At 37.4% G+C, this 20,031-nt stretch overlaps 1 protein-coding gene across 3 annotated transcripts in view; it reads right to left on the minus strand.

The window, feature by feature from the left end:
* The window catches only part of LOC150102643 (D-aminoacyl-tRNA deacylase 2-like), a 91,962-nt gene that overhangs the window by 61,816 nt on the left and 10,115 nt on the right, over nt 1–20,031 (minus strand). For all 3 annotated transcript variants that reach the window (XM_090399086.1, XM_090399087.1, XM_090399085.1), the window contains exon 2: nt 12,237–12,369. In XM_090399086.1, the coding sequence (XP_090255212.1) occupies nt 12,237–12,347 (111 nt within the window). In that variant the 5' untranslated portion in view covers nt 12,348–12,369. The remainder of the gene's footprint in view (nt 1–12,236; nt 12,370–20,031) is intronic.

The raw sequence follows: 20,031 nt of genomic DNA on the forward strand, positions 1-20,031 counted from the left end.
TTTAGTCTACATTTCACATCTGAGAGCTGCTCAACTTTTATTCCCTTTAAAACTTTCTTACATGTTATTCTTTTCAATATGAAATTCAATTTTATCCTGCTTAAGACTAAATAGTGATCTCTTCCAATTTTAAATCCTCTGTACACTCTGGTGTCCTGCACCAGGGAGAAAACATCACTATCAACAATAACATAGTCAATGAGACTCTTCTTGTGTAGAGGTTTAAGTGCTGTGAGGACATTATGTTGGAGGTTTAATGGATTTTTTACAACACTCAAAAAGAATTAAAATAGAATTTAATACTTCCTATATTTCGTCCTAGTCACTAGGACATCTATGGGGATTACAAAAACAATTAATGTAACATGCACACAAAAACTTACAATACTAAGCCCAACCACGTGGGTGACACTAAAGTCCTATCTAGGTGGAGCACACTCTAAGGGGCGGTCATAGGTGGCCTGGAATGTAAGGTGGGACCTCTGGTGATGAGTGTTTCCCAAATCTTAGGAAGCTTAATGCAACCATATTTATTTAGATTTGGTTGGTTTCTGAGAGCTGCTGCTGCTTCTAAGAAAAGTCTCTCTTTCTTGAATTTGCTGTGGTGGAGCATGGTGGTTTTCTTCCATGATACTCTGTGGGTGGTGTCCAACACATGGTCAGCCAAGCCTAAATGCACATAGTTGTGTTTAACGATGTATGACTTGTGTTCCTCCAGGCGGATGGATGCTGATCTGCCTGTCTGTCCAAAGTACGCAAGCTTACAAGTACGCAAGGAACAGGGTACTTTGTAAACTCCAGGCAGAGAGAGAGAGGAGGGAGCTGATCTTTCGTAGACCGGATAAGGGTAGCCAGTTTGCGGTAGGGCTTATATGCTGTGTGTAGGTTATACTTTTTTAGTATCTTGGTTATTTTTTCCAAAGTGCCACGGATGTAGGGTATGGTGATGGCATTTTTAAAATCTTGTTGACGAGAACGACGGGGAATGGGGGAGGAATTGGTTATTTTTTTGATACTGTGTTCGCCGTAGCCATTGGAGAGGAAAGTTCTGTGTATGTGGTTAAGCTCAGTAGTGAGAGCGGTTCCACTGGAACAAAGATTGTGGGCTCTCTTGGTGAGAGTTTTAATGATGCCATATTGTTGCGAAGGGTGGTGGTGGGAGAGTTTGTGAATGTATCTGCCTGTGTGTGTGGGATTTCTGTATACAATGAAGGCAAGTGTATCATTAGGCAGGCGTGTGACTAAGGTGTCTAGGAAGGGAAAACAATTGTTCTTTTCCTTTTCCATAGTAAACTGGATTCTTGGATGTAGGCTATTGAAATGACTAGGAAGGAGTCTAACGTGTCTGGGCCATGAGGCCAAATAGAGAAAGAAAAAGGCTCTCTTAGAAAACGTTTTTCCCTCTGACATCTTAGATATATTTTCCTTTGCCATCAACTCTGGGTATTTCTCTTGGAAGAACAAAATCTACAAGCAGACAGAGGGAACCACCATGGGTTCCCCCCCCCCTCACCCCCTTGCCAATTTCTATATGGAAGATTTCGAAAAACGAGCCTTAGACTCAGCCCCACTCAAACCGTCTATCTGGCTAAGATATGTAGATGATGTGTTCTCTATTTGGCCTCATGGTCCAGTCACGTTAGACTCCTTCCTCAGTCATCTCAATAGTCTACATCCAAGAATCCAGTTTACTATGGAAAAGGAAAAGAACAATTGTTTACCCTTCCTAGACACCTTAGCCACACGCCTGGCTAATGATACACTTGCCTTCACTGTATACAGAAAACCCACACACACACACAGGCAGATACATTCATAAACTCTCCCACCACCACCCCTCGCAACAATATGGCATCATTAAAACTCTCACCAAGAGAGTCCACAATCTTTGTTCCAGTGGAACCGCCCTCACTACTGAGCTTAACCACATACACAAAACTTTCCTCTCCAATGGCTACAGTGAACACAGTATCAAAAAAATAATCAATTCCTCCCCCATTCCCCGTCCCTCTCGTCAACAAGATTTTAAAAATGCCATCACCATACCCTACATCCGTGGCACTTTGGAAAAAATAGCCACGATACTAAAAAAGTATAACCTACACACAGCATATAAGCCCTACCGCAAACTTGCTACCCTTATCCGGTCTACGAAAGATCAGCTCCCTCTTCTCTCTCTGCCTGGAGTTTACAAAGTACCCTGTTCCTGTAAGCTTGCGTACTTTGGACAGACAGGCAGATCAGCATCCATCCGCCTGGAGGAACACAAGTCATACATCGTTAAACACAACTATGGCCATTCAGGCTTGGCTGACCATGTGTTAGACACCACCCACAGAGTATCATGGAAGAAAACCACCATGCTCCACCACAGCAAATTCAAGAAAGAGAGACTTTTCTTAGAAGCAGCAGCAGCTCTCAGAAACCAACCAAATCTAAATAAATATGGTTGCATTAAGCTTCCGAAGATTTGGGAAACACTCATCACCAGAGGTCCCACCTTACATTCCAGGCCACCTACGCCCGCCCCTTAGAGAGCGCTCCACCTAGATAGGACTTTTGTGTCACCCACGTGGTTGGACTTAGTATTGTAAGTTTTTGTGTGCATGTTACATTAATTGTTTTTGTAATCCACGTAGATGTCCTAGTGACTAGGACGAAATATAGGAAGTATTAAATTCTATTTTAATTCTTTTTGAGTGTTGTAAAAAATCCATTAAACCTCCAACATAAAGAGACTCTTCTTATTCCTTGCCTCTTCTCTCCATGTGAATTTGTGCACATTTTTATGTTGGAACATGGTATTAGTAATAACCAGTCCATGTCCTGAGCAGAAATACAACAGATATTTGCTATTATTATTAGCTTTGCTCTTTTCTCCAAATTTTCCCAAAATATTTTTGTATGTCTCACAATCATTTCATACTCTGCTATTTAGATCCCCAACAAGGACCAACTTTGTAAATAATAATATTTGGTTTACCGATCAAGTGTTGATCAATTTTATTAACTGAACCAACTAGTTTCGCCACACTTATCTGTTGGCATCTTCAGGGCACTCACATATAGGTTTAAACAATCTCACAAATATGCATAACTGCAAAACTGACAAGAATAAAAAACTGACTAGAATAATTACAAATAAAATGGTATCGAACGTGAGTGAAACACGTATCACGTGTACAAGATCAGCTAGCTGTTGCTGAGGAACTTTCTGTAGTTTGTATTAAAGTTCATTTCTTCCGTTTTTAAGGTTCTGATTAGGGTTTTCCATATCTCTGGGAGTATTAGGCCTTGATTTCTGTTAAGGTTGACAGTAGAATGGCCGACTGTGCTTGCTTCTTTGAAAATTCTTGAATGGTAATCTTCCTCTATGTAAGGGGAACAGCTTTTGTCCCACTCGATGACATGGTTAGTTGTAGAGAAATGAGACGATAGGCCAGAAATGTCCTGTCTGTTGTTTTTGACATAGCCAATGTGCTCCTTTTGCCCGATTTCGAGGCTTCTCAAAGTCTGTCCGATGTAACTAGAGCCACATGAGCATGGAATATTATAAACTCCAGCATATTTATAGAAAGGATGGTTGTCTTTTGGAGATCTTAGTAGTTTATGAATAGATTCTATTGGTTTAAATGTTACTCTTATTTTGTGTTGTTTGAGGGGATTGGCGAGCTTGTTGGAGATGCCACTTACAAACGGAATTGCAATCGTTTTTATATATTGAATATATAAAAAATATATAATTGAATATATATAAAAGGACCAACTTTTCCTTTTTCACTGTGTCAGTTGCTTTTTCTAAAGCCTCAAAAAATTCCTCCACTTCTACCTTAGTAGAAACTTCTGTGGGACCATAGGCACAAATAAGTCTCATTGTCCAGTTCCCCATTCTCATATTTGCTCACATTACTCTACTTAAGACCGACTGCCATTCAAGAAGATTAGCCTCGTATTTTGTGTCTATGTATATGTATGTTGTATACTATGGCTACTCCTTCTTTTCCTTGATTGTCATTGCCTGAATATAACATTTTTTATTTATTGCTCAGGAAGATAGATCTCACCAGTTTTTGTCTTTTTTGTTTCAGTCACCCCTATTATGTCAATCTGGTACTTATCTAATTCCTCAGCTAGCTCCATTTCTTTGCCATTCAAGCTTCTTATGTTGGTAGTACCGATCTTTATCTCTCGTGATGTTGAGTTGGGGTGTGTTTTCAGATTTGTTCCAGTAGCTGACTTTTCGTTGTTCGCCCTGGTTCCCTGGAAAAAACAATGGGGCGGGGGGGGCTTGTTTAACTGCGCAATGCCCCAGCCGGCATGAAATTTTGTCATGTTGTACCATAATTTTTTATTTTGGTTTAATCAATAAGAATACAATTTGGTCGGCTAAATCCCAAATTACTAGCCCATCCTCGTTCGTTCAGTATCCAAGTAGATACCCAACAGGGTGCACCACGAGAAGGTGAGGATTGGACATTGGGTCAGAAGCCCTGGTCGGTTCTCCGCATTCCTTTAAAGGCTTTGTGGAGGTCTCCTCTCAGTTATACAGCTTTGACCCTTAAGCACCCCTTAAAAATTAAGCACCCAAAAAAAAAAAATATATATATATATATACATATACCATATTTGCTGGCATATAAAACACGCTTTTTTCTTTGAAAACAGGTCTGAAAAACAGGGTGCATCTTATACGCCGATACTCGGTTTTTTATTACTTTCATTTCTGGAAATTTTCTCTGTTCCGAGTTACATGATTTCTTTCTTGCTTCCTTGCAGTGTGTGTGAGAGCATTCCAGTTACGTAGAGTTCAGTGGATGCGCTTGCGCTGTCATCGATGATCACAGCTGTGTTCCTATTCGTTTAAACTTTCCAATTGTTGCTGCGGTTGTTGTGAACAGTGATAAATTTCTGCCATTAAATTTTCTCTAAATTTCTTCACAAATTATGAAAAAAACATCGGCATTGCTACAATATTGCATACAAGCTACGTGTGATTGCAGATTCTAAATAACATGGAAGCAGGGCTGCAGAGAGGCATTTCGTGCTACCCACAACTGAGAACATGATAAGAACTTGGCAGAATCAGGAAGAGGATCTAAAAAAAGCAACTCACAGTAAACATAACCTACAAAGTGGAACTTCAAAATGGCCAGAACTTGAGGCAGAACTGAATACTTGGATAGGTATTTGTTGAAAGTAGACCTACTTATTACTTTATATTTGAAATACTGTAAATTCATTATAATATTCAATGATAAAGTTTGTTTCCTAAAAAATGTGTACAAAAAAGGGGGTGTTGTCCTATAGGCCGGTGCATCTTATACACTGGCAAATACGGTATATATATATATATATGTATTACCCATAATGATCATTTATAAAAGAAAGCAAGCAGATGACAACAAGCATTTCAAGATATTCACATATGTGCATCAATGAAAATTATTGAGTGGAGAGGCAGGATAAGAACCAACAGAAGAAATAACAGAAATACTTTCAACATTAATGGGAATCCTAGCGCAAGAAACAAACAGAAAGAATTAAAAAAGAAAGCAACATTCAGTACTAGGAAGAGACGAAACACCACAAGTGCCATTGACATCAATAGCAGTAACAACCAAAAGAAACTAGGAAATCAAAAAGGAATAGAGAAAAGTTTTCCAAATTGTTATTTCCACATAATTTATTACTGGAATTTGCAGAATGTAGAAAATGCAAAGCATAGTTAGAAATAAACAAAGAAAACAAAAAAAAAAGTTAAATAGAAATATTCTTGATAGCAGAACTGTCAGTGGAATACAAACACTGACACAGTGTTTTAAAAAAAAAAAAAAAAAAACACTACACAACTTCAAATAAATCAAATAATTAACCTCACAAACAACTCAGAAGATTAAACGAAATAAAAGTAACAGACAACACCATGGAAAGCCAATCATCCATACCAACATAAATTGTCAGTTTGCTCTTGAGGCCTCTCCTATAATGAAATAATCTCCACGCGATTATTTCATTTTATTAAAATAAAATAAAATACCCCAAAATATGAAAAAGCCAATACAAGAAATGTTTTCACCAACACAAAAATTATTGTGAAAAACCACCATTGGCTATGGACTCCTGAGAACTATCTGACAATTTAAAATCGGTGAAACAAATAAATCAGCACCTTAAAATTTGAAAAAATATGAAAAACCAGCAGTAGCCACAGGCTCTCAAGAGCTAACCTGATCATTTAAAGTCAGTGAAGTGAACGTCCGCACGGTTAGCCTAGTGGCTTTGTACTTTGCAACCATATGCCTGGGAAAGGAGTGTATTGGGTTCGATTCCCATCTCCGACGCGAGGAGCTGAAGGATCTTCCTTAGCCATAGCCAAGTCAGCCAGTCTTGGGCGTGGACAGCAGGGTTTTCCCCCAGTTTATCTGGGGTTTTTCATCCCGCAAGCAGGCAAACTGGCCCCGTGAACACACACAGATCTACAGCCATAAATACTTAACCCCCATGAGGGGGCTCAACTCGCCCCAATAAGGATGGGGGAGAAAAGGGAGGAAACTCCATATGAATAAAGTGAAGTGAACAAATCACCATTCCAACAGAAAGTCAATACCAGAAGAACTTGAATGAAAAAACAAAAAAATTAATATGAAAACCACTTCTAGCCTGCCTCTCTCCAAAATAAACAAACACACCTACTCCCTCACTGGGGAGGGGAAAAAAAAAAACAATGTGTGTGTGCATGTGTGAGTGTACACACCCACTCTCTAAAAAATAAAAAAAAAACACCAATGTACAACTCCACATTCATAAACTCCAATTCCTAATAAAACACAAAACAGTAAAAAAAATAATAAAAACCTATGAAAATAAATATTCCATGACAAACAAACAAGAACACAATAATATTAGAATAAATTCATTTCAAGAAACACTATTAAGAAATATGATGAAAAAAATAACTCAAAGCAACTTCAGTAAAAAATAAATAAACTGCCTCAAGTAAACATAACGTAAATGAACCAATGAATCAGCCACATGACGTTATGTAGTTGTAGGTCATGTGGTTTTGCTTATGTCTTGGTTATTAGGAGGAAGGCTGTCCTTGTAAACTTTTACCTAAACAATGTGAGAAAGAAAGTATAAATGATGGTAAGCAACTAATTTCAACTCAGTGATAATAAAGTATAGGTTTATAGAAAAATACCTTAAATGAGAAATGAGAAGAGAATGAAGCATATGAAACATAAGATTACACTACTGGTGGACAGATATCAAACAGCATTACTGAGTGGACCAAGTGAGTGATGACAGAAAACAGAAAGAGGTAATCAATGCTTCAAGAGTGCCATTGTATGGTGATTCCATTATTAAAGCAGCTGCAAATGAGAATATGCATAAGGTTTGTTTTACATGAGAGAGATATAAGCATAGTGTTTCAAGTTTCAGCTGAGGAGAACAAAAGATAATAATGGATTAGGGAAAGTTGCCAATGTGCTACTGAAACATGATAGTGATGAGTTGAGATGGTATGTAAAGATGATGAATGATGGTATGTTGAGAGAAATGTGCAAGAAGAAAGGAGTATAGTTTGTAAATGTGTAGGATGAATTTGAAGACTGGATGGAACTGTATGTAAGTGATGAATTGCACTTGAGTGAGTTTGGCAAGTCAGCAATGCTTCCTCTAAACTGTGTGGATGTGTGGCCATGCAGTAACTGAAATGTCCTCACACTTGTGTGCACTGAATTACTGCCCTGCAGCTACCAGTGGACTAACTGTTTATCACATGAAGCTAAGTATGTTATTATACACATTACAAAAAACTTTTAAAATGCCTCTCAGTCATCAGGTCATGTAAAAATTTTCTGTGCAGAGCAGTATCAGGTCCATGCAGCTGCAAAAAAATCAGAGGAAGCATTAGTTATCAGGAACTCTCTTCTGCTAACTCACCAAAAGTAAAGAGTAACAGAAGAATTGAAAGTGAATAAAGAACTAAGTAGTAAAAGGAATTATAAAAGAATGGGTAAGTAACTCAAGTGAGATTCAAGAGGTAGTTGTGAATGGACAGAGAGACACTTAAAAGAATGGGTCCTAGAAACAGTAATGAATGCGTGAGTGAGGACTGCCATGAGAAGATGAGATAGACTGGGATATATAAAAAACAAGTTTGGGAATAACAGGACAGGCTGTCATAAATGGGAGTGATCAAGATCTGGTGTAAAAGAGTTACAGGTGAGAAGCAGGAGTTGGGCTGCTTATACAATGAAATATGAGCTACTCTGTTTATAAAGAATACCAGGGTTATCAGGAATTTTTAGCACTAGCTTAGTTGATCTGACAGAAAATCATTGGTATAGGTTAAGCATGACTGGATAAAGATGCTCTATCTGATACTGATAGAGAAGGAAGGGTATGGTATTTTTTGTAAGGATAAAAGGGCAGGAGTGGAGTGCTGCTGATGACAGCAGAGGAATTGTGCCTATTCAAGATGCAAATGCAATGAGTGAGGGAATAGTCATGGTGGTTCTGAGGAAATATGTCATGAAGTGGAGGTAGATAGGATACGATATTATTAGAATGTTATCGGTTTATAATATGTGTGGATGGTGAACATTATGGGAATATGCATTGCACTGAAAAGAGCATCTGGGAGCTAAATGAATTTGAGTTTCTGAGGGACAACTATCTTAGTATGTAACAGAGAACACGTACAGAGAATTAGTGCCATGGAGAACAAATATGATTTACTGCATCAGAGGATGTGGTCATGAACAAGATACTGCATCTGACACCAGCTGGTTAGGATGTTCATGAAGCAGTCACCTAGGAGATAGCCACTCGTATGAAGGTTCCATGAAGAAAAGATATATGTGAAACTACAGATAGATGATTACGAAGAGCCTAGTAGACTGTCTGAAGCTACTCATATGACAAGCCTCGCAGTGCACAAGCATCTCAAGCTTCAAGATTAACTTTAAGAAGTGCCCTGAACACTGATCTCTACAGTATCTTTGATTGGGGTGAAAGCAACCTAGTCAATTTCAATGCTTCCAAAATGAAGTTTTGCTTGTTTTCTTGTAAAAAAAGATATCAGATCTTCTTCATTAACTTTTGATAATGCTCAGCTCAACAGTCAAGACCAAATCTCTCTCCTCTGACTGACTCTTACTTCAAACCTTTTCTGGAACAATCATATTACTTCTATAGCACCATCAGCTTCCAAAAAATTTGGCATCCTTTTCCACTCAAGACAGTATATCTGTACTGAACAGTTACATACTCTGTATAAATCCCAAATCTGACCAACATTGGAATAATGTTCTCATATTTGGGATGGTGAACTTAAAACCTCTCTAAAAATTCTTGATGCTGTTCAGAAAAGGACAGTCCAGTTCAGTGGTGGCAAACCTTTTTTTATGTGCGCATGCCAAAAATTTACAAATCAGTTGCTGACGTGGCGGCATGTGCCAAAATTTACCATTTGAGTTTCTGACGTGCCAGGCTGTTTTTAATAGGAGAAAAATTAATAGAAAATTAAAAACTAACTTAATTTATTTATTTATTTATAAATTTATAATATATATGTTTATTTATAATATTTTATAAATAATATTTTATTTTATTTATAATATTTATTTATGTATAAATTCATAATATTATTCAGTGTAAAATTGATTATTGAATTATTAAATTGATTTTAATGATACTGGTTTGAAAAAAAACGGTAATGAGAAAATATTTATGCATTGTAACTCAACATAGAAGTCAGCTGAGCAGGGGAAGCAGCAGAAGGATGTCAACTTGTCGGCAAAATGCTTACCGTATTTACTCGAATATAACTTGTCGTCGAGTATAACTCGTACCCCTGATTTCACTTTATGAAAAAAAGACATTAAAAAGTTTTGCATATATCTCACAGATGAAAAATGTTTGAACATTGGAACTTTTTTCACTTGGTTAGACTATAAATTACATATTTAGTTTAAACCTTTATCCAAGTGTAAGCAAAAAAGTTTGCACTTGAAGTATCTTCAGGACTGGAGCAACTCGTGGCAAAGGTGAACTGACTTCACATCACTTGCCTTAGTATCCCATAATGCAAAGCACATCACCTTGTGCACATGTATAATGCTATACATTATGAGAAGGGTCACTACCCAGACCAGTTTTGACCTTTATTGAGGTCTCTTCAGTGGGAGCCAGACCCAGAGGTGATACCAAGGCTGAAGCAATGCAGAAGTCATATTTTCACACTTTATTATTAAATTACTCTGGATTAGAGAAAGATGTTGGAAGTGTTTCACCTTTTGGCAACTGGTATAGGAAAATATGACTTCTGCATTACTTCAACCTTGGTATCACCTCTGGGTCTGGCTCTCACTGAAGAGACCTCAATAAAGGTCGAAACCAGTCTGGGTAGTGACCCTTCCCATTATGCATAGCATTATACATGTCCACAAGGAGATGTGCTTTACATTATGGGATACTACGGAAAAATGATGTGAAGTCAGTCTGCCTTTGTCACGAGTTGCCCCAGTCCTGAAGATACTTCAGGCGCAAACTTTGTTAGCTTACACTTGGATAAAGGATTAAACTAAATATATAATTTAATGTTTGAGCATGTTCACGTCGAGGCGATAGTAACTCGCTCCCTGCGGTTAACAACATGCCTTCCCCAACAGCCATTACACTGCAGATGCAAGAAAAACAAGTAGTTTAATTGTATCCCTGAATAAGGTACAGCCTTTTGCAGTCTGTGTAATAAACCTTTATTTCTCAACAAACAGTGCAATTTCCGACAGCTGGAATAAAAACGGCACAGAAACTATGCTGTGTATATATAGACTCAAGCAAAACTACATGCTGCATCAGAAACACAGTATCTAACTAAAAACTATTGTCCAATTTTTCAATTACATGAAATAAGTGTTTGTTTTATTGCATTTGAAATTCTCGATGTCATTATGACAGAGCACAAAGTCTACACCTCAAATAAAATTCTACCATGAATTGAAACATGCCATATAATGCTTGTGTGAGTTAATAAGCAGCAATAAAATTCAACCAAGGGTTGAAATTTTGTAAGTTAGGCCTGCTGGTAATGAGAAGTTCCATTGGAACGACAAATGATACCCCTTCGTGAATGTGTTAAAACTAATAAATATATAGTGAATGTTGTTATGACAGTTTCAGTTGTTATAGAATTCAGTTGAAGATAATTAGTATTTCAACACAACAATAGTCAGTTGCCTTTGTCTTTGGGTCACACGATCTTTTGTTAATAAAACACCAATCATATGCACTTCATAGCTGCTCTCTCGTGTAAAACAAAATTTAAATTGTACATATTGTAACAATTAAAAAAAAAGGCTGAATAATTTATAAGCATATGAAAAAGGATATCACCTGTAAATCGTTGATGTGCAAGCAAAATTCTCGGATGTGCCATCTCTGGCACGTGTGCCATAGGTTCGCCATCTATGGTCCAGTTGATTAATGACACTTCACTTAGAGACTGTCCGCATGGATAGCCTAGTGGCTTTGCACTTTGCAAACATATGCCTGGGGAAGGAGTGTCCTGGGTTCGATTCTCGTCGCCAACATGAAGAGCTTAAGGATCTTCCTCAGCCATAGCCAAGTTAGCCGGTCTTTCTATAAATTGATGAAAAACTCCAGTTTATCTGGGGTTTTATCCCGCAAGCAGGCAAACCGGCCCCGTGAACACACACGGATCTACAGCCATAAAATACTTACCCCCCCATTAGGGGGCTCAACTTGCCCCAATAGGGATTGGGGAGAAAAGGGAGGAAACTCCAAATGAATAAATAAATAAACTTAGAGACTTTTTAACCACTTTCCCACAGAAGATCAGTTTCTGCATTGTGTGTTTTCTACAGATATTTCCATAGCCATTGTTCAACAGAACTTGCATCCATTATGCCTCCCATCTGCCAGATGTGTAGGAACTTGAGCAACAGCTGCTCAACATTCCTTTATAGTCAAACTGCATACTCACCGAACCTGCTATTCCCAGTCATGTCATCTTTCATTCCTTCCACCTCAATTCTGTGGTATGACCTCCCTAATGAAGCATCTCCAAAGGACTACACTTTGCAACAGTTTAAGAAAATATCAACTGATCCTACCTACACATGGCATTTGTTTGCTATAGACTCTTCTGCCTTTTATATGCAAGAGAAAAAAAAGAAAAACAAAAATTGACAATTGATAAATACTACCTCTAAAAATTCTGATCCATCTACTTTGTCATTTCCAGGTGGGATGATTTGTAATCTTGCTTTTAAGCATTGCTGCATAACAATCCTGGCACTTAATGGTGATTCAGACATTTTTTTTTAGATTTGAGATGACCTATAAATATAATAATAAAAATAAAACTTAATATCATTATCATCACCTGTATATTATAATATAGGTTGAAAATCACTGCTGCAAAGTTTCATGTTAAGAATCTGTTCTTTATCTAATACCTCCATATTATTAGCTTTTTTTTAAAAAATAATATTTACATTAGCAGTAAGTTTTTATTTTTATTTTATTTTTTGTGAGAGAGTTCAATTTAAAAATTCAAAATTCCAAGTGACCTGCAAACTAAATAATAAAATAAAAATCTTATTGGCATGTTTTTGAAGTATCAAAAATTGTTACTATGTAAATGAGAACCTCCCCCCCACCCCAAATGAACACATGTAATTCCATTACTAAGCTGAAAGAATAAAACTTGTATATGCAATCACAAATTTCATTTAATTGTTTGCATTTATATATTATTAACAAAAACCAAGATATTAAACTGTTGCATCCATGCGGCTAGCCTAGTAGCTATGCCTTCAGAACCATATGCTGGGGAAAGGAGTGTCCTGGGTTTGATTCCTGTCGCCAATGTGAGGAGCTTAAGGATCTTTCTCAGACATCGCCAAGTTAGCCGGTCTTGAGTGTGGACAGCAGGGTTTTTCTCCCCAGTTTATCTGGGGTTTTTCCTCCCGCAAGCAGGCAAACTGGCCCTGTGAACACACGAGATACAGCTATAGGATATACCGGGAGGCATAGGACTAGTCACCTTATCCTCGGGATGTACGACTTACAAGAGCTTATTCAATACTGATCTAAACTGGAACAGTCATAAAAAACTACCTACAAAACAAACTCAGAATACCAGCATACAGAAAACACTAACCTACAAGGCATTATGTGCCTTGTAGGTTAGTGTAGGGCAACTGAGACATTGGATGTGTGGAGTAAGCAAGCAAATGAGTTGGTAGTCTTAGTAGGAACAAATGACTTGACTGAAAACAAGGAGAATGCAAGACAAGATATCAAGAGATTGTTGAGAAGAAAAAAAAAATGATACTAGAGTGACAGGAAATGTACACAGTGTGTTGCCTGGGTATGATAGTGATAAGTTGAGGCAGAGAACAAAGATTGTGAATAATGTCAGCAGAAATATGTGAATAAAAAAGAATAGTGCAGTTTGTGAATACATGGGATGAGTTGGAAAGAAGAATTGAACTATAAAAAAGTGATGGACTTTATCTGAATGATTTGAGTGTGAGTTATCTGGAGAGACTACTGCTAAAAGAGAGAATAATGAGTGCAGAGAATGAATCTCAGCAATAAGAAGCAATGTAGAAAAACAGAAGAGTACGGAAGTAGGGCTTTGAAGTGATGCTTATGAATGGAGAAGTGGATAGTGAGTGCAGAGAATGAGAGAACAAGTGTGCATAACAGCCATGGAATGTGGTGACTCAAGGTGGACAGGGGAACAAAGTGTGAGAAAGGTCATTGCTTAAAGAGGAAGTAAATGTGTTTGTGTGTAGACAAGAAAGGAATGGGATGGCTTGAGATGTAGGAGGAAAAATTGGGTTTGATGAAGAGGTTTTTGTGATTGGTAATGAGGAAGAAGAATGGATCAAGAAAGACATGTAGAAGTCACATCAGTGAAACTTGTTATAGATCCAGAATGAATTGTTACGTCTGCATAACAATGCCAGAAGTATCAGAAACAAGGGGAATGAAATTGTTGCATTGATTGCATCTGTTCACCCAAAAATAGTTGAAATAAGTGAGGCATGGTTGGATGAAGATGACATCCTGACAGGCATAGAGATGGAAGGGTATGATGTTTTTCATGAAAATAGAAAAGGTGCCCATGCAAAGTAGAGATGCAAAGGGAAGCAGTGACACTAGTTTTGATGCAGTATGGTATGAGAAGAGGTGAATAGAATGAAATACTTAGATATTACTGTAGATTTGGTAACATGAAGGGTAGTGACCATGAAATGTATAAGCAAATAAGCAAAGGAGATCATTCTGGGTGATTTTAATTAGGGCAATAGAGATTGGAAGATCAGATAGCATCTGGAAGTAAAGAAAATTAATTTGAGTTTTTGAGTGTCAAGCTTCAGGCAGTATATGAGAACTGAGGGTCTTGGATTTGATCATTGCAGAGGATGTCATTATAAATGAGGTGTCAAATCTCCCTCCAGTGATGAGAGTGCCATGATATGATTACCTGGGTGATTGCACGTGAGGACTTCTGTGAGGAAAGGATATACTGTATATGTCGGCGTACAGGATGACCGGCACATAAAACGAGGCCTAAATTTTAGGCTATTTTTAGGTTTTAAGCTTATGTCGGTTGTATAAGATGACCCCCCCAATTTCTTCTTTCTTGTATTAATGCAACATTAGGTATTGTTGTTATATCCGTTATTTTTTTTCATAGCATAGATTTAGTATTTACGTGAATTACCCTAATTAAAAGTGATTAGCCCCAATTTTAATTAATTATTTGCATTTTTTTTTAATTTTAGGATTATTAAAATTGTTATCATTTAAAATCATAGAACCAGCAACAAAACAAAGAAAGTATGAAGCTCGATTTAAAATAAGGGTAATTGAAATGGCAATGCAAACTAATAACTGTGCTGCTGCAAGAAAGTTTTACATAACCAAGAAGATGGTAAGAGAACGGAGGAAGAAAGAAGATATTTAAAAAAAATTGTCAAAGAAAAAATGTGCAATGAAAACAAGAATCACCCGATGGCTGCAACTGGAAAATCACGTTTCAGAATGGGTGTTCGAACAAAGGCAGAATGGTTATCGTGTTACAAGAAATATGATTAGAGTATATGCACTAAAATGGTCAAGACTAAATCCGGATGAAAGTATAGAATTTCAAGCTACTTCAGGATGGTGTAATCATTTTATGAACAGACAAAATCTGGTAATACGACAAAAAACAAAAATTGCTCAAAACCTACCAGCAGATCTTGACCACAAACTAACCAGTTTCCATAAATTTATCATTCAGTTGAGACAAGAACATAAATTTCTATTGTCAAATATTGGAAATATGGATGAAACTCCTATGACCTTTGATATGATAAGCAATAAAACAGTGGAGTCTAAAGGCAGTAAAGTGTGTGCTAGTTCGAAGTACAGGTCATGAAAAAACAAGGTTTATGGTTGTGTTGTCATGTTTGGCTGATGGAACCAAGTTAAAACCAATGATCATCTTCAAACGTAAAATTAAACCTAAGAGAAAATTTCCTTCAGGTGTTTTTGTACATTTTCATGAAAAAGGATGGATGGACAAAAATGGTGTGAAATTATGGATAAATAATGTGTGGAACATGTGACCAGGCAGTATAATGAAGAAACGCAGTTTATTAGTATGGGATATGTTTTGTAGTCATTTAACTGAGAATACTAAGTCTTCTAGAAAAAAATAACACAAAAATTGCTGTTATACCAGGTGGTTTAACTTCTATATTGCAACCACTAGACGTCTGCTTGAACAAACCATTTAAAGATCAAGAAGAATGGAATAACTGGATGTTGACTGGTGAAAAATCATTTACAAATAGTGGATCTATGCACACTGTATCACTTGATATTTTCTGCAATTTTGTCATCAAAGCATGGAATAAAGTAAAAGTAGAGACTGTAATAAAATCATTTAAAAAGTGGTATCTCTAATCTTATGGATGGTATGGAAGATAATCTGTTGTGGGACACTGATGACGATAAAAACGAAATTAATTCACCGGATTCGAACTGGGATCCAGGAACCTAAAGAACTATTTTCAACAGATGATGAAGAAAATTAACATGAAAATTGTTAATAATTATTATCTGTTTTTTAAGACTTACATCTATTGTAATATTTTAAATAAATTTATGTAACAAAAAATTAATCTGATTTGTTTATAAACACTGCCTATTTTCTTATATAATGATGTACTGTAACTAACTAAATGTTCATCAAAGAAATTAAGCTTCCCTTTTTATACTCACCGTATAACACGACCCATGATTTCAAGGGGTTTTCTGTAGTATTTAAGAGTCGTCTTATAACACCGATATATACAGTAATTCAAACTACAAGGCTGGTGATTATGAAAAACTCAGAAGACAGCTGCTTGCAGCTGTAGCATGAAATCAGGAGTTGGGTGAAAAGGAGATCAATACTGATGGTTGCTATTCAAAAATTATCTAGTAGAAGCAATGTTTAAATGCATTCCAATGGCCAGAAGTTTAAATAAAGTAAGTGTGAAATGGGTGAATGAAGAAACAGAGCATGCAATACAAAATAAGAGGCAATAAGAAGCCACATAAGATGAGTGGTAATAATCAGTTCCATGAGAAGTGCAAAAAACTAGAAGGGTGACTTGGTTTGTAAGGGAAACGAAAGTGCAGTATGAGCAGCAATTAGCTAATGAAGCAAAAAAAAAAAAAAAAATAGGGAGTTCTTTTGATATGTAACCAACAGAAAAAAGAACAATTATCATAGGATAACAATGACTAGAGAAAATGGTATAATGCTATAACGATTAACCATTGCAAAAGATATAGTTGAGATATTAAATGAGCAATTCATTAAGGTGTTTCACATCTTTGTAAATGTCACAGCATCCAGAGTTTTTGAGAGCAATAGAAGGGCAGGAGGAAAGACTGACTGTGAGTGAACAAGAAGTATAGGTAGAATTGAGTAAAGTTGATGTTAATAAGGCTATGGGAATTAATTATATGTCATCATGTATTTTGAGGTAACATGCCAGGGAGTTGATATCTGCCTTAACATACTTGTTTAATATGAGTTTTATATTCAGTCAAGTTCCAAACAAGTGGAAAGAAGGCAAGATTGTATCCCTTCAAATAAAAAAAAAGGGATGACAGAACTTAAGCTTCAAAATATAGGCCAATCTGTGTGTCAGATGTTGTGGCTAAAGTGTTGGAGATGTTAGTGAAAAGCAGGATCCAGAACTGGGTTGACAAAGTGGTATTCTCTATGATGGATGGATTTACTAAAGGAAGGTCATGTTTTAGTAATCTACTTATTTCAAGAGATGTGCATTAGACAAAGGAGATGGATACACAGTAGTATACTTAGATTTTGCAAAAGGATTTTGATAGAATGCCAAATGATAAGTTGCTAGTTAAACTAGAACAAGTGGGGTCAGATATTAGATTACTGCATTGAATTGGACACTGGCTATCACTGAAAGGTATCAGCAAGGCAACACCATTGTTATTTAATCTGTATGCTATTGATATTGGGGAAGGTTAGGTTTGAAAGGAATACTCAGCTGTTCGCAGATGATGCAAAGTCAGAAAGAACTATGAGGAATAAAGCAGATGCTGTGGCTTCACACAGCATACTAAGGAATTTTGTAGTATGCAGAACTTGTAACATGTATGCATCCCAGCAGTTAGATATGTGGCAGGTGAGAGATCAGGAAGTGCTTGCACGTGAAAAATATAGAAAACGGGAAGAACTTTATGATTTAGACATTAGTTTAACAGACCTTGGCAGTGTTACGTCAAAAATAGGTGAATACCAACTGAGAGAGAGAGAGATGAGTAGCATGATTGAGGGTGACGTGAATGTGAATGAAAAAATAAAAGTAGGGAGTATAGTAAGTTGGAACATTGTGAGGATTTCGAAGGTGGTATTAATTGGGAGGATGAATGGCAAGCAAAAGTAGGTAGCTTGCAGAGAGAGAGATTGATGCACTGAAAGAAGTGGAATGTCTTGGGAATGAGCTAAGAGGTGTGAAGGATAAGATTAGGTGATTGGAAACAGTGAATGCAAAGTGAATCAGAGTAGGGGTGAGAGAGTTATGGGAATGATGGAAGGGGAGAGAATTGGAGAACGAGCAAAAGAGAGGGAATGAGAAAAATGCGAGAGAGTGCTGGAACCAGGGATGGAGAAATGACAGGACAAGTTTGCAAGGAATGAAAGAAAAAAGTGTTAGAGGAGAGAGACAGAGAGAGGGAGAAAGGGAACGAGTGAGGGATGCAAGTGAGCAAGAAAGAAACAGAGTGGTAAGAGGTGTGATGTATGGAGACTCGATGATCTGTGGTGTGCAAGATGGAATGCCTGAGGAGCATCTGCCTGGAGGAACAATAGATGAGATGATTGTAATAGTGGGCATAAATGATTTGAGAGGCAGTGTGAATCAGGTAGCAAGAGATCTGAGGGTTCATGCTTGGGGTTGTATGGAAGAAGACTGAGAGAGGGAAGATAGTGTGTTGCCCAGGTATGATAATGCAGAGTTATGGGAAAAAAGCATCAATAATGAATAGTATAATAGCCAGGACGTCATAAGAGAGGTTTGGAATATGTGGATGCTTAGAGGGCATTTGAGGACAGAAAGGAACTGTATGCGAGAGATGGCTTGCATTTGAATGAGGAAGGACGTAAACATCTGGAGAGAATGGTGTTCTCTGAACAAGTCAGTGTGTCAATAAAGGGAAACTAGAATTATCAGGGTAGATGGTAGCAGGGGTGACCTCTTGTGGTAATGTGCTTGGGAGAAGGGGGAATACATTGGGTAATGCCTGAATCCAGTGGGATCTGGAAGGGATAATGAAAGGACGTAAACATCTGGAGAGAATGGTGTTCTCTGAACAAGTCAGTGTGTCAATAAATGGAAACTAGAATTATCAGGGTAGATGGTAGCAGGGGTGACCTCTTGTGGTAATGTGCTTGGGAGAAGGGGGAATACATTGGGTAATGCCTGAATCCAGTGGGATCTGGAAGGGATAATGATAGGTATAGAAACAGTGACAATGTCTTGATTCTTCATACTCACGTCAGGAGTATCTGGAATAAAGGAAGTAGCAGGGTATAGCATATTTCGACAGGATAGGAAGGGAAAACACAGTAGTGGAGTATGATAAGTGCTTATGATAAGTGATGACTTTCCTCTCACAGTGGAGGATTTGGAGGGCAATGGCACTAATGGTTTTTAAAGCATATGGTGTGAGGTAGATGTGGACAGGACAGGTTATTTGGTGGGGTGTTGCTACAAGCCAGGGTGCATAGAGGGTGAAGAGCAGGAGATGTTTAGCAGTTGAGTTTGACAAGTGCAAGAAGAATGATTGTTATGGGAGATTTTAACTACAGCTGTATTAATTGGAAAGAGGAAACTGCATGTAGTAATAAGGGAATGGAATTTTTGGAATTATTGAGGGACAAATGTGTTAGGTAACATGCAGTAGAAGGAATGCAAGGTTCAAAAATTTTAGATTTGGTTATAGCATCAGAAAAGCTGATTATAACTGAGATGGCATCTCTGCCCCCAGTTGGAGAGAGAGAGAGTGATCATGTGGTTTTGACTTCGAAGACAAATAGACATGGAGGAGTATTAAAGAGAAAGGAATGTATGTTGAATTATAAAGCAGGTGAATATAATAGTCTTAGATATCAACTTCCACGGGGCAGTTCCATCGAGGGAGGAATTGGAAGGGTGAGATATCATCAGTACTTGGGAACTTGTGAAAGAATATTTATTAGCATCAAAAGCAAGCTGTATACTGAGAGTGAAGAAGAGAACACAATTTGTTGTAAAGTGGATGACAAACAATATTAAACAAGAACTGCAGGTAAAAAGGAGGTTATGGAAGAGATATAAAGAGAGGGGTAGAGAGCAGATGCATGAAGAATATAACACTCAGGCCAGAGGAGTTACTAGAATGATAAGGAAGGCAAAACTGGAATATGCG

The sequence above is a fragment of the Typopeltis vanoorti genome, chromosome 10, assembly GCF_054136105.1.
Source record: "Typopeltis vanoorti isolate ZY-2024b chromosome 10, IOZ_Tvanoo_1.0, whole genome shotgun sequence".
Classification (NCBI taxonomy): Eukaryota; Metazoa; Arthropoda; class Arachnida; order Uropygi; family Thelyphonidae; genus Typopeltis; species Typopeltis vanoorti.